General features: G+C 25.9%; 2 protein-coding genes across 2 annotated transcripts in view; one reads left to right on the top strand and one right to left on the bottom strand.

Annotated features, from left to right (window-relative positions):
* The window catches only part of LOC100162755 (N-alpha-acetyltransferase 16, NatA auxiliary subunit), a 30,507-nt gene that overhangs the window by 4,109 nt on the left and 10,884 nt on the right, over positions 1 to 15,514 (top strand). The window contains exons 6-12 of the mRNA XM_001949172.3: positions 2,601 to 2,745; positions 3,279 to 3,494; positions 3,563 to 3,742; positions 4,077 to 4,246; positions 4,324 to 4,476; positions 5,422 to 5,550; positions 5,694 to 5,907. Coding sequence (XP_001949207.2) covers positions 2,601 to 2,745; positions 3,279 to 3,494; positions 3,563 to 3,742; positions 4,077 to 4,246; positions 4,324 to 4,476; positions 5,422 to 5,550; positions 5,694 to 5,907 — 1,207 coding nt within the window. The remainder of the gene's footprint in view (positions 1 to 2,600; positions 2,746 to 3,278; positions 3,495 to 3,562; positions 3,743 to 4,076; positions 4,247 to 4,323; positions 4,477 to 5,421; positions 5,551 to 5,693; positions 5,908 to 15,514) is intronic.
* The window catches only part of LOC100568587, a 5,440-nt gene continuing 1,216 nt past the window's right edge, over positions 11,291 to 15,514 (bottom strand). Inside the window, exon 2 of the mRNA XM_003243833.4 lies at positions 11,291 to 12,514. Within this exon, the coding sequence (XP_003243881.2) occupies positions 11,630 to 12,514 (885 nt within the window). The 3' untranslated portion in view covers positions 11,291 to 11,629. The remainder of the gene's footprint in view (positions 12,515 to 15,514) is intronic.

Raw genomic sequence — 15,514 nt, 5'->3', positions numbered from 1 at the left:
CCTATGTCGCAAATCCTTAAAATTGGATTTATGATATTTTAAAAGTAATTAAATATAATATTTGAATGTGTTATAATGTAATAACGGACCATCAAATTTATTTTTATTTTTTTACCATACAACTGTAGAACTTAGTAAATTGGTAAATTTTTGAATGTTTGTTGTAATTTGGCACCTATTTACATTTTTAACGTAATTACAATATTTTATTAAAACAAAAGAAAATATTTAAATACATATATAAAATCTGCCCCTAAAATTTGTTTTATTTTCCCTTTAAATTATGTAGCATCCCGCGCCCTTTTTTTACCAGTCCGCGCCTGATGGCAACCATTTGCATACAAAACATTCCATCGGAAATTTCAAAATAATATGTAATTGGTTGCCATGGTAATATGTAACCTAACGTTTTTCGATTCTATGTGCCAAAGCAAAGACATAAAATGTCAAAAACTTGGTTTAACAACTGATTTACCAAGATCTACTATTGTTGGTTTCAACTGACTCCGTGTGGGTCATTCGCTTCTACCCAATCACTCTAAGACTTGGTTTAAATGACTCTCTTCTTTGCACACTACACTTAACTGAAAGTGTTTGTGATTTCTCACATTCACTTTAGGACTGACCCTCATTACTTACCAACCATATATTTTTGCTCAGTTACCTGAAATCTCTTAACATTCCCCCAAACCTCTTCTATATGCACAATAGTGATGGGCACTATCGAATAGTTTACACTATTGAATAGTCTCGATAGTTTTTTTAAGCTATCGAATACTATTCGAATGTTTTTAAGTATAACCGATTAGTAGTTTTTCAATAATTAAAAGTGGCATTCGGGGACTGCCGCGATAAAGCTATTGCATATTAAATAAATAAAAAGTTGATATGATTTTAAATTTTTTTATTATTCTATTTATTCAGGAATTTGTATCATAGAAACTATAGTTTATGTTTTTATTGCTATAATATATTATATTTTATATATATTATTATAAATATATAAAATTAATAATATATTATTATATATTATATATTTATATATATAAATTTATTGTTATAGCAACCCATAACAAAACCATTATATTTATAAACGCTTGATGTTCATAGTCGTTGTTATTTAAAAATAAATAACTGTTATCAAAATTAAATTAAAATTTAGCTATGCGTTGCTATGGTCACCAGGTTGCTATAGTATGTATAAATAAACAAAGTGGTCACGCTTTTTCGTTACGAAAAATTTTTTTTCAGTCACTTCACCAGACCTGCGATAAAAGCTATGCAATAGCTTAAAAACTATCGAATATTCTGATTAAGCTATCGAATAGTCTATTCGAATAGCACTATCGAATAGTTTATTCGAATAGTTTGATATTCTATTCGAATAGCACTATTGAATAGTTTATTCGAATAGTTTGATATTCTATTCGAATAACACTATCGAATAGTTTTTTATTATACGGACTATTTGGAATTTTGATATTTCAAATTTTAATTCACAATTTATTTCTTGACCACCTGAGATTTTACTTTTTAGCGATGAATCATTGTCCCCACATAAACACGTATTCCAATTTCCAAATATAAGCTGTAAAAAATTATCTTTACAAATTAGTAAATAATAATTATACATTAAAATTTAGAAAGTAAATAAACTTATTGTTCATAGAGATATTTGAAGAACTCTAAAATTCAAATCTGATGTAATTTCTTCTATGGATAAAAATACATTATTATTTTTATGTATCAAATATAAGATAAAAAACTAACAAGTTACAAGTTAAAAGTTACAACCAATCAAAATTCGAATTTCGAATGAATAATAAATAAAAATTATTCGATTAACTAAACTATTGAGTGAAAAATTGAAAAAATTGAAAACTATTCGATAAACTAATATATTATAAACTTTCGAAATAAATAAACATTCGATAAAACTATTCGATAAACTATTCGAATGAAAACTATTCAAATGAAAACTATTCGATAAACTATTCGATTAACTATTCGAATGAAAACTATTCGATAAAACTATTGGATAAACTATTCGAATAAAAACTATTCGATAAACTATTCGAATAGTTCTAAAGCTATCGAATACATGGTGACTATTCGAATGTTCGATAGTTATGGAATTACTATCGAATAGTTCGAATAGTGAACTACTATCAAATAGTTCGATAGTGACTATTCGATAGTTCCCATCACTAATTGCACAATATTAAATCTGAAGTGGTCATCAAAAAAATAATTGATTTAGTATTGGAGGTTAGTTTATTATTTAATATTTGTATTTGTTTTTTTTAATTATCATAATTTTCTATTACTTCAAATAATTGTTAAGTTGTCATAGTCACTGTCTAAAAGCTAATAAAAAAAAAAATTAATATGTTGGGAAAATAATAAAAATTTGATTTAATCAAATTTTCTTACAAATGATTATTATTTTGAATTATTATAATTACAAGTTTATATTTGAAAATATTGTATTAGCTATGCTTAAATATCGTGAACTTGAGTTATTATTTATATTTTAATCTTTAATTAAATTATGTTTTTATATATGAAAAATATTAGTTACATCTAAATTTTGTACTTAGGCCCCATTTGATTTTGAGTATAGCGAACTTCTCTTGTATCAAAATATGGTTATTCAAGAATCTGGTGGAGTGTTGGATGCCATCAAACATTTAGATATGTATAAAGAAAATATTTTTGATAAATTAACAGTCCTAGAGATTTATGGTAAGTTATTAATTGCATTTTTCTGTTTTATATTTTAGTTTAGAGGAAGTAACATAAACATTTGTTGTCTCCATCTCATAAGTGTGTAATATGGCAAATGTACGCTAATCAGATCACCTTTAATTTAGTTAGTTTAAAAATTAAAGTGAATCGTATCATTATGAAACTTAATGTTGAGAACATTATCTGTGTTTGTTTGTAGATTTTTAATGATGGTTCAATTTTTTAGGAAATTTTGCGTATATAATATAGCAGAAATTACACATGCTCATAACTCACTTAAAAATTGAATTATCCTAAAAATACTGATTATGTTCTTAACATCAAGTTCCATAGTAGGTCGATTCACTCTAATTTTTAAACTAATGAAGCTAAACGTGATCTGCTGATCATACATTTTCTATGTTTGGCACTTCTAAGATGAAGACAACAAAATCTTATGTTATGTCCTCTTAATCTCAGTATTTAACAAATTTGATTTATATCAAACAAATTTTCATCTTTCAAGTTTATATATATATATCTTATTTTAGGTTCATTATACTTACAAATGGGAGAATATCATTTAGCCACATTGTGTTATGAAAAATTACTACGAAGAAACCAAGAAAACACACCTTACTATTTAATGATTAAAGAAGCTAAGCAATTGCATAATGATGAATGTGTTTATAATATGCTATGTGGTTATCGGAAAAAGTTTCCCAAAGCATTGGCTCCTAAACGATTATGTTTAACTTTTGCATCAGGTATGTTAATTCTTCTTAAGTTCTAGCCATAAAAACTTTTTATTAATTATTCATGTCATTAAATTTAGGAAATGCATTCCAAAGTGAAATTGATTCATACTTAAGAGCTGGTTTCCATAAAGGTGTTCCACCATTGTTTGTAGATTTACGGTCATTATATAAGAATAAACATAAAGTACAAATAATAGAAAGTCTATTAGAGATGTATGTAAATAATTTGACGAAGTTCAGCTCATTCGATAGTGAAGGTATGGTATTATTTTTCTTAATAAATAAAACCACAATAGTAAGTTTATTTATATTTAAAATAAGAACGTAAAGTTGTGTTTTGTTTTATCTTGCATAAACATTTTTTCTTAAATCAGTTAAATGTCGGAGGGGTTGGTAAACTTTTTGAATTTGTCTACTCAAAATTCTTATGAAGGCAGATTTGAAGTTACACCTATCACTAGATTTAACAGATAATCGTATAATATGATATTATTATGATTCATATTTAAGGACTAAGGTTGATCATTTTTAACTGATTAGTTCATGTAAATATATTATAATGTATCATATTCGCATGTTTGTTTATTTTAGATACTTCCTGTAAAGAACCTGCTTCTGCATTGCTGTGGGTCTATCACTATTTAGCTCAACATTATGATTACCTTGATGATATACAAAAGGCATTAACTTACATTGATATGGCAATTGCACACACACCAACTTTAATTGAACTATTTGTCACAAAAGGAAGAATATTTAAAGTATTAATTTTTTTTTTCTCATAATATTTTTATGCATTATGTGCTATGTAATTATTCATTGAATTTGTGTTAATTAGCATGCTGGTGATGCATATGAGGCGTATAAATGGCTAGATGAAGCACAAGGCTTGGACACAGCTGATAGATATATTAATTCAAAATGTGCAAAATACATGTTGCGTGCAAATCTTATTAAAGAAGCAGAAGAAACATGTTCTAAGTTTACAAGGGTGAGACTGTTATAAATATTTTTATGGTTTATACTTAAATCATGATAGTTAAATTGATAAATAATATTTTTAGCACATTTTATAATTAAATCATCCCTTATTGATAATAATATTAATATATCATCTCTGATATGCATAATTTTAATCAAATCAATTTATTTTTATATTTTACCATTAAAATTTCTCAAACTATTTTTAGCATACTTAGGACCAGTTGTATCGTCTACGATTATACTTCGATTACGCTTTATCAGCTGATAACAGATTTTATAACTGGCCAGGTTTGGCCGGTTATTCGGTTAACTTTAATTGGAGATGGTACAACTGGCCATTATTAAGCTTATCCAAAGAATCTTGTTTTTTTAAGATCTAACATTATTACTGTTAATCTTTAATAAAATACTATAATTTTTTGATATATTTATCAATTAAAATAATTTACAGATAATCTTTATAGTCAAATAAAAAACCTAGTTCTAACATTTGAGTGATTAGTTCCGAAGTAATCTTATATTTTCTAATTATAAACTCTGGAAAATCCCGTATTTGTGTTTATTTTATAGTTCTTTATAGATTTTTATGTATAAACAATGCTAACTATTACTTGGATGGCACATTATATAATTTAGCATTACTAGTATAAATGTTTCATTTTTTTTGATTGTTTGTAAATTTTTGTTTATAATTAAGTTACTAAGCTGTAATTTTATAATTTGATAAATATAAAATAAAATATTATAAATTATAAAATTTGAATTTTATAATTTGACCATAATACTTTGAATGATTAGTTTAATCTGTTAAAAACAAGCAAAGTGTTAGTTTAAAATGCCAAATTAGTAACCAATGTATGTCCTTTTATGTATTTTGTTCATTACTCTTATCGCCCGTGTAAATACTTAAATACCATAATTTATTTTATATTTTTATTGATATATGTTACAGGAAGGTGTTTCACCTATGGAAAATTTAAATGAGATGCAATGTATGTGGTTCCAAACTGAGTGTGCATTGGCCTATCAACGGCTTGGAAAATGGGGCGACAGTTTGAAAAAATGTCATGAAGTTGATAGGGTAAAATAACCTTTTATTTATTTTTATAGTAATGTATTGATATTTATTCTGAGCTTGTTTAGTTCTATAGGATACTAAATATTATTAACACATACATTATTTTAGTCAAATTATTAGACTAATAATTGTATTTAATTTTATAGCATTTTACTGAGATCATTGATGACCAATTTGATTTTCATACATACTGCATGCGTAAAATGACTCTAAGGTCATATGTGAATTTATTAAGACTTGAAGATGTATTACGTTCGCATCCATTTTACTTCAGGGTGGCACGATGTGCAATACAAGTATACTTACATATTCATGATAAACCTCCGACAGATGCATCATCTAGTAATGAATTGGATACAGGTGAGTTTATTGTTAATTACCTAATTGTAATACTCTATAAATATATTTATATATTCATTTGGTATAATATTCCTTATAAATTTTAGGAACTCATATTTTTATTAAAAGTGTAAGAATATTTCATAAAAAATGTATGTTAGTGCATTGGATATAGAGAAATTATTTTGAAATTTTATCTGACTAAACTTATTTATGATCTTGACTTACTAAAACTATTATTCATAATGGAATTTAGTTTAGTTAAAGAACTACCGCTAAAACAATTTTTTTATGATTTTATAAAAATAGTGCTTCAAAAAAGAATAAATTTTTTTCTAAAAATTGTTGAAGGACAATTACTTCCATATTTAAACATAAGACTCATTTTAGGCATGCGATATAAAATTATAGTATCTGACAGGCTGTATTTAAAATGCACACTTGGTATATACTTCATACAATTAAAATAATTGTAGAGAACTAATAATTTGACGTTTAAGTTATAAAAGTTAATTTCTAAATAATTTGTATATTTCTTCTGATGTTTGGATTATTTCCATAATATTAATAATTGTTCCCGGGTAGTTTACGGGTACAATTAAATATTAAAATATACAAATAGCAAAAATAAATAATATTATAATCTATAATTTGAAGTTTAAACTAATGCACTATTATGTATTATAATTTATAATGTAAGAACTAAAATAAATGTATAAGATAAACCTTACAATAATATATATTAATTCAAATAAAAATACATAAAATTTAATAGGTTGTAAACAAACTTTAGGTATACCTAACCCTACTATAAAAAACCAACAATCTACTTATTTTATGTAATATACCTATTACTAGTTTATCTAAATTTAACTTGTAATTGCATAATTGTAAAATTGTAAAATTCCTGTCTGGCATTAACAACAAATAAAACTAAAATAAAAAATATTATAAATTATAACGATGATAAAAATCGAAAAAAAAAATTGAATAAAAAATTAAAACAATGTTAAAAATCAAAAAAAAAATTGGATTTCGAAAATCATTTTAACATTTTTCAGCAATTATTTTGTGGGAAAATAAACATTATAAATTACACATCTTGAAAACCGACATAATATAATCTGTTTTCAACCTATTCAATTTTATGTATGTTTATTGGAATTAATATATTTTACTGTTAGGTGTTTTATACATTAATTTAAACTTTTACGTTATATTATATTATTTCTTTATTAATTAAATACAAACGGGCGTAAGTCCAATTTACAAAAATGGTATAAGATAACAAAATTACATGCAATATAGTACAAAAATGAATAAAATCTTAAATATTGAAGATTACATTTTTTCCTAAATGTGCAATACGGAATGAAAATCTTGGTGTATTGCGGGTGCAATGGTCCATCAAACAGGAACACTTAAGTTCAATTAGTGTAAGAATATATGAATATATTGTAATAATAATGCATTCATTTAAAGCTTAAATTATAAATGACAAAGTATAACTTTATTTATCTTTGATAATTTGTTTGTATATTTTTATTTATTTGTTTCTATAAACTATCCTAAAACATTTTTCTTAGTACCAAAATTATTCTTGTTTGAAGCTCTATATTTTCATTGATTTTTTTAGTTGTATAGTCCTTTTGAATGTTTTTTAGTTTTGTGATGAGTTCAAATTTGTATTTATATTATATCGCTTTTTGTTGATTGGTATAAAAAAAAAAAAAAAATATAGTACCTAATAAAAGAATATATTTCTGGTCCATTGGTATCTGGAGGTTAAAGTTCTGATCATAAATTATATAAAAAAAACACACACTGATCAAGTACACGTGCACTTATATTTAAAAACAAATGGTCCATAACCATCAATTGTTTGATTTTTGATACACAAAATGTTAGAACTCTTTTATAAATTCATATTTTTAAAAATATGATATATTAATATATAAACATTTACATTTAGATTTAGATTTCAAAGCTAAACTGTACTAGTAATTTTAGTACAAATTTGAATTATTAGAATTAAAATGTATAAACATAAGGTTAGTAGAAAAAGTAGACCTTATTCTACATCAATAAGTTAGAAAAAAATGTATTTGATTATTTGTAGTTAGTAATTATTAACAATAGTATTTTTAAAAATACATTTTAATACTTAGGTACTGCACAGTTTAAAATATAAAAATATTGGTATTTTCATTTTTATATTACAAAAATGACTTTATGTCAGCAGAATTAAAACTTACCGTTTCATATTTATGAATGATGATCAATGTTTCTCTGTATCTCAATATTTTACATGTAGGTAAATCTAGTATGCGATCTATTTATGGAAAATGGTAAATACTTTTATAATATTTGAAATGTTATTTTATTATGATATAATCATGTTGGCATGTTGTCAGCTTGTTGCTTCATTGTAGGTAAGTGTAATTTCAGGTGCATACTTATCTTAAAAATAACGTTATTAATTTATTTTATGATATTGTTAAATGTAATTTTAATGAATTATTTTATTGCCTGCCATGTTTAAACGGGCATTCTATTTTTACAACAAATAAAATGTACAATTTTTAGGACATTTTCTTATTTATTTTTTATGTCTTATTATGAAATACTAATTACTAATTGTAATGGTATGTATGTAAAAATACTATAGTACAATGGACAGTCACCTGTGGGGCGGTATGGTAAATTGCTTATGGCACAGTGGAGTACACTGATGGCTTGTTATGGCAAATAAGTTCCAAATATTTTAAACTTCTTAAATCTATATACGTTGTATGCAATGCTAGAATTGGGGGGTGCGCAGGGGGATGGAGCTCCCCTACTATTTTTATTTTTATTTTGCGTACCCCTACTATTTTTTGTATGGTTTGTGTTGAATAATTGTGCCCTCGGAACGAAGTTTTTAAAATCGTTAGATTGAGCTCCTCTACTTATTTTTTCCCAATTCGAGCACTGGTTGTATGTATGTTCTGTTTGCACTGTGACATGTATGTAAAGTTAAGGAACATCATACAATGTAATTGTTAATTGTATTCCCAATGTGTTTCAATATTAATTTCATTGTTATGTTTTTATATTGATACAAAATTTCAATTCATTATGCTAAAAGTATTATTTAAGTATATATTTAATGTTTCATTTTATTAAATACAAAATTTTCTTACATGCACACACAAAAACACAAATTGATGTCTGTGTAGCTCTTAATATACTTAATTAAACATCCTTAATTCATCAAATTTTATTTTAAAACTAGTTGTGTTAAACAAAAATTAATAGTAAAATAGTTTCTTATATTTTTTAATTATGACACAATATTAAATAACTACATTGAAGTATACCTTAAACTTATTTCAATTCATATTAACTAAGAAGTGATACAATAATTTACTTTCACTATTACTAATAGATTTATTTCTTAAAGAATAATGCCATTAATCAAAAGTAAGAAATGAATTTAGTTCCATAATATGTCAAATTAATTAAACACTAATAATATTGTACCTTACATAAGAATTATTTTATATTACATAACACAGTCTTTTCTTTAACAATATCAAATGTTTGATTGTATCATATTTATCCACAGTATAAATGGTTCCATTATAACTTTTTGAATTGTAATTTCAATGCTCAAACAAAATGTAATATAATTAGTATTCAATTTCTATTTGACATTTCTCTTATAGTATTGATAGTTATGACTACCCAAATTATATTGTATTGGATGTCCAGTGTGAGTTGTTAAAAAGAAAAAATGACTTCCGCTATTTCCAGGTAAATTGTATGAAACTACACGATTTAATGGTCTTTGTGTTGATACTATATATTCTGAATCAATATTTTTTGTTGGCAGTGGTTGTTTATAGTTTACTTGAACATCATCAATTAAAGATACTGGTGTCTGTGAGTATATAGATTTAGGTCGTTGAGTAAAATACTCTGTATTGTGGTTTCTCAATGGCAATGGTCTTTTAAAATGAAATTGAGCATCATCAACCAGTGATGTTTGAGGAAACTTAATTTGTGGTCTTTTTTCTACTGTTTCGATATTTGGATTTTGTTGAAATATTGTTTGTTGATAATTTACTTGCGTGTCTTCAAGGTATTGAGTGTTTGGTACTTTAATATAGGGCCTTTGAGTGACTACACCACTATTTGAATGTTTTTGTGGCTTAAAGTTTACTTGAATCCCATCATGTATTGACGTTTCTGGAATATTGTTATATGGTTTTTGTGTAACCAGTTCTATATTTGGAATGCTCGATGAATAAGTTTGTTTTTGGTGTTTATTATTCATTTTAGTATCACTATAATATGGTGTTTGGGATATGTGCATATATAACTTTTGAGTTACATGTTCTGAATTTGGATTCTGTGTTACAAATGAAGAATCTAAATTATAATTTATATCTTCATGTAAGGGTGATTGGGTTATTCGCGTATGTGGCCTTTGAGTAATTTGTTCTGAATTTGGATTTTCCGATCTCAAAGGATGTTTATAGTTCACATTTGTGTCTTCAAATAACGATGGCAATCTGTATAGTGGTATTTGAGTAATAATTTCAGAATTTAAATTTATTGGTGGTAATGGCTGTTTGTAATTTACTTGAGTATCATCTAATACTGATTGTTGATGTACATTTAAGTATGGTCTTTGTGTAATTGGTTCTAAATTTGGTTTTTTTGATTGTAGAGGTTGTTTATAATTCACTGGAGTGTTGCCTTGTAATGAAGTTTGAATTGAAGGTTTTTTATTTTTTTGATCCGTGTTAATATTTTTAGGTGGCAAACGTTGATTGTAGATAATTTCTGCATCAATGGAATATGGATAATTTTCTTTAAAATCATTTGAATTTTCAGATATTATCTCAGTATTAGGATTAATTTGTGGATGTTTTTCTTTAAAATTTACATTTATATCATCATGTAAAGAAATTTGAGAAATTTGATAATTGTAGTGAGGTTTTCCCGTAGTTATTTTTGACACTGGATTATTAGTTGGGAATGGCTGTTTAAAGTTAATTAATATGTCATCAATTATTGATATCTTATTATCATTTTTATTACTATGAGGTTTTGATTGTGATGTTACTTGGGTTGGTTTCTCAGTTCTAACTTTCTGACCAAAGAGAGCAAAATATTTTTTTGTATTTTCATCTACTAAACTGGCATCATCTTGTGTGAAAAATGCATGATATGGATTATCAGTAACAATGTTGGGTTTTTCTGTTTGATAATTATAATCAATATCCGAGTATTGATTATTTTGTTGTGGCCACGATTGATATTTTTGCTTTTCCATTTCATTATTGAATTGAGTATTTTTTGGGTTTTCTGACCATTCTTGAAATACATGTTTTTCTTTTTGGTATTCTGTCATTGGTTTTTGTTTATGGATTGGATTTTGAATTTGGGATTTAATATCGTACTCTGGAGCGATATAACTATACTCATAATGTGGCTTAACTGTAGTAGACTTTTCGTAATTATTTTGGAAATCAAATTGTTGATTTTTTATATTAGAATCTTCATATTTATTGTGTTGAGCTGGTTTTTCTACATCATATTTATTTATTTTTCTTCATAATAATAATAAGAATCTGGATGACTTGTTGTATGTCCTACTGGATTTTCTAGGAAAAATTGGTGATTGGGGAAATTAATTTGTTGGTTATTATTTGAATTGTAATTATTACTACTTTCAGTAGTACTTATAAGAATATTACTTTTGATTTTCAAACCTTACAATGTAGTTTGGCTTCATTGATGGTATTGGAACCCATCCATTTTCTTTAGCATTATGATTTCCTTTGGGAATTTTAAAGTATGGTTTTTGATTAAATCTTGGAATTGTTTTATTTGTATTTAAGTTAATTTTTTTAGTTTTTTCTGGTTTTTCTAAAGGACCAAAGAAATTTGGTGGTGGTGGCAAAACTATTCCAGGAACTAATGGACCCGGAGGAACTCTTGTAGAATTTTCTTGAGTATATACAAAATCATACTTAGGTGGATAAAATAATGACTGATCATCTTCATCAAATGTTGTGTTTGGAAGTGGTGGGTTTTGAACTGATGGGAATGGAGGAGGAAATACTGGATTCCAAGTGGAACCATTAATTGATACAAAATCAATAGGTCCGTTGTCTTCCAGCTGTATTGGAAATGGTGGAGGTATTTTAGGGTTTTCTGGTATTTTTACCTGTCTTAATGGAGCAATAAAATTATCTATGTATGACCATTTGACTTTTTTATCACTAAAATTCCCCCCTCTTAATACAAGTAAATGATTCTCTGCCAGCCATATTTCATCAGGATCTAACCCTCCTAAATTATTGATGTTGTCCTTTGGCACTTCGGGATTTATGTTGTAACTTATAATTCCAGGTCTTGATGGTATGTCATTGAATAGTTCTTTATGTATAAGACCATACTTGCCTTCAAAAATTTGCTGTGCTAATGTTTTATCATCATCATTGGCTGAGTTGGATTGATCCACATTTGTTAGGGTTTGACCATTCTCTGCTGGTAATAAAATTTCTAACACAGGTTCCGCTATGGTGCTTGTTAGTAATATTATTTTTAATATCACATGTGGCAGCAAATACATCTGCAAAGAAAATGTTATAGATTAAAATTAGGTTATTTATGTAATTTTTTGATTATTTGTATGAAACAACAGGAATCACGCACTTATGAGTCTTGAATTAATTGTTTAACATCACAGTTACGTAACATCAAACAGCATTAAAAATACATATTATTATTACAATGCATTTTTATGATAATGAAACAAAGACGTGAAGTGTTTTTTAGAAGGAATTACTTTTAAAGTAATATTTTAAATTTTGTATTATATTTTGTCACAAAAGTATAAAAAAATATGTTATTTAATAAAAAGAGCTTTTTAATAGTTTTTCTGGTTAAATGTTAATTTATTAACCTTAAATAGGTTTACCAGCATTTAAAATTCAAACATACATACTCATACTTATAATATGCTTTCAATTTTAATTTATTAATGTGTATTTGGTACCTACTGAATTGTAAGTTAAATAATACGTTTTACTAATATTGCACTATCAATCTATAAAACTATTTTATTTACTTTGTTCAATTGGTCTGTTTTTAAATGTAATAATAGTTCAAAGAACACATAATATTAAGAAAAAACATAAACTCATCAATGTTTAACATGTCCTGGATACTGAAGGGGCTCAAAACTGTTTTTTGAAAGCAATTTAAAACAATAGGTACTATAATGTTTTACTAATTTGCTTCAAGGTGAGTAATGAGAGACAAATGTCAAACACCATAGTTTTAAAGCCCTGTCTATATCCATACTTTTTTTTTGCTTATTTCATAATTCCAATATAGTGTATTTTTTTATTTATTGCTACGCCCATAAATTACTTCAGGATAACTTATAAATACATTGGAATTTTGTAGACAAAAGAGTTTATTATAACTGGTTAACCTTGCTCTGCAACAAGACACGATTTTAGTACTATTTGACCTACAGCAATAATAACCACGTAATTACTCTCGGGCAAAATACTGTAACCAACTTTTCACCCGGGGTTAAACGTATTTTTATACATTGTTTTTATATTATGTTATTTTCTAGATTGTATTATATGCATTGTATAATATGATGTAAAAATAATTAGTCATCCATTAAAAATATACCTACGAAACTCCTCAATTTTACCCGATTTTCCTGTGAATCATAACAATATACTGTAAACAAGAATGAAGAAACCAATTTAATAAAATATATTGGTAGGTTCTCATCGACTCGTCACAAAGTCAACCAATAGTATTCACTTTTCTGTATCGTAAAAATGGCCTATTTTTGTGCTTCGGTTAAAATCGTGATAACAAAATATAAAAGGCTTAAACGTATACTTATGTTTATAAATATAAAAGTTCTCTTTACGCATGTATTCATACACACATACATACATACATACATACATACATGCTGGAATAAACGAATGGTTATATAATGTGAAAAATACAATTTCCGTTACAATAATATCCAATTCATGTCCTCGGGTGTCCAAATATAATCATTTGTGTAATTGTGTCTTTTGTTAAAATACTTATATTACATTTGACATAACGGTATTAATATATATTTTATTCATTTTTTCCATTGGTATTTCTTCGTGTTCCGTAACATTTCATTTATTATTGTAGCGATAAATGATTTATGTATTAGATGACCAGTATTTTCGTATGTACTATTTTCCATTTAGTAGTCAATATTTCACTAGCGTAAATTAAAGTACTATTCCGTGATCGATTAGGTAGGTACCTTTGTTTTATTGAATAATATGTTTAGATATACGCGAGTATTTTTTTTTTATTATTACCCTGGTCTAAATATTATATTATGTTTAAATATTAATTATATTTTTATAATATCAAGGAAAAGTTTTTATTTATTTTTTTAGTCTTATTATGTAGTAACAATGGATTTAAAAAAATTTAATGAGTGGATTCACCATTGTTCAATGACTAACTATTTAATTAATATTGACTAAGGTTATCAATTATAATAATAAATAAATAAAACTATTAAATTTGCATCGATCTTGTTGAAATATCTTTCCTAATCTATTGTTTTTGATTACTTATTATTTTAATTATCTAACTGCCTACAGTAGGTACTAATTATTACCAATATAATACCTAGATATTAGATATATTATATCTATGTAGTAGATTCAAAATTGGTTGAAAATAAAATCAAAGATATATTAAATATACATCTTCAGGAACATCGACTGAGAAAAATATTAATTTTTTTTAACTGATTTATTTTATTATATTATAAAACCGAGTGTAATTGTTGAAATCTATTTTATTGTTTGTTCGTAAATAATTCGTGTAAGTCTAAAGTGATTAATAATTGTATCTTTTATATTGATTATTTTGTACGATACAGTTGATAAACAATTTAGTTTTTGTCCTTGTAGATGTTTACGCCTTCTCTATTATACACCTTTGTCCAATTGAGCAAAACAAATCATTTCAATCTTTGCATGTAGTCACTATACTATAGTGGGCAATATCCTTTTTATGTAACTCCTCCTCATAAAATTATTATAAAATACTGAATTAGTCATTATAACACAACGCCTACCCAATCCATGTTATGTATAATTTTACCATCCGCATAATGAAATCAATATCGATAACTTCAGAACAGTCTGAATGCTGTATTTTAAGAACGTAACTAACATCTCCCATTTTATTAATTGCACTAATGAAATCAAAATTAATTACTTATTTAGCTTTAAGGGGATTCGATACCGTGATTGTCTGTTTTTGTCTAACCACACGCGCGACATATAGTATTTTAGACGTGTTTTTTTCCAAATATACCAGTTTATCTATTGAAGCGATAAGATTTCTTAAAACATTTGAATTTGTCGTCAAGTCTAATTGAAATCGACTTTCCCACATTTTTGATTTTTTGAGTTTAATTTCTCCAAAAATTGAAATAGCAGAATTTTTAAGTACTCTTTTTGAATATGACATTTTTAAGAATTTGGGGGGATAAAATCAAAAATGTGGGAAAATCGATTTCAAGTAGACTTGA

The sequence above is a fragment of the Acyrthosiphon pisum genome, chromosome A3, assembly GCF_005508785.2.
Source record: "Acyrthosiphon pisum isolate AL4f chromosome A3, pea_aphid_22Mar2018_4r6ur, whole genome shotgun sequence".
In the NCBI taxonomy this organism is placed as follows: domain Eukaryota; kingdom Metazoa; phylum Arthropoda; class Insecta; order Hemiptera; family Aphididae; genus Acyrthosiphon; species Acyrthosiphon pisum.
The sequence above is the reverse complement of the archived record's forward strand: the minus strand, read 5'-3'. Positions and strand labels throughout refer to the sequence as shown.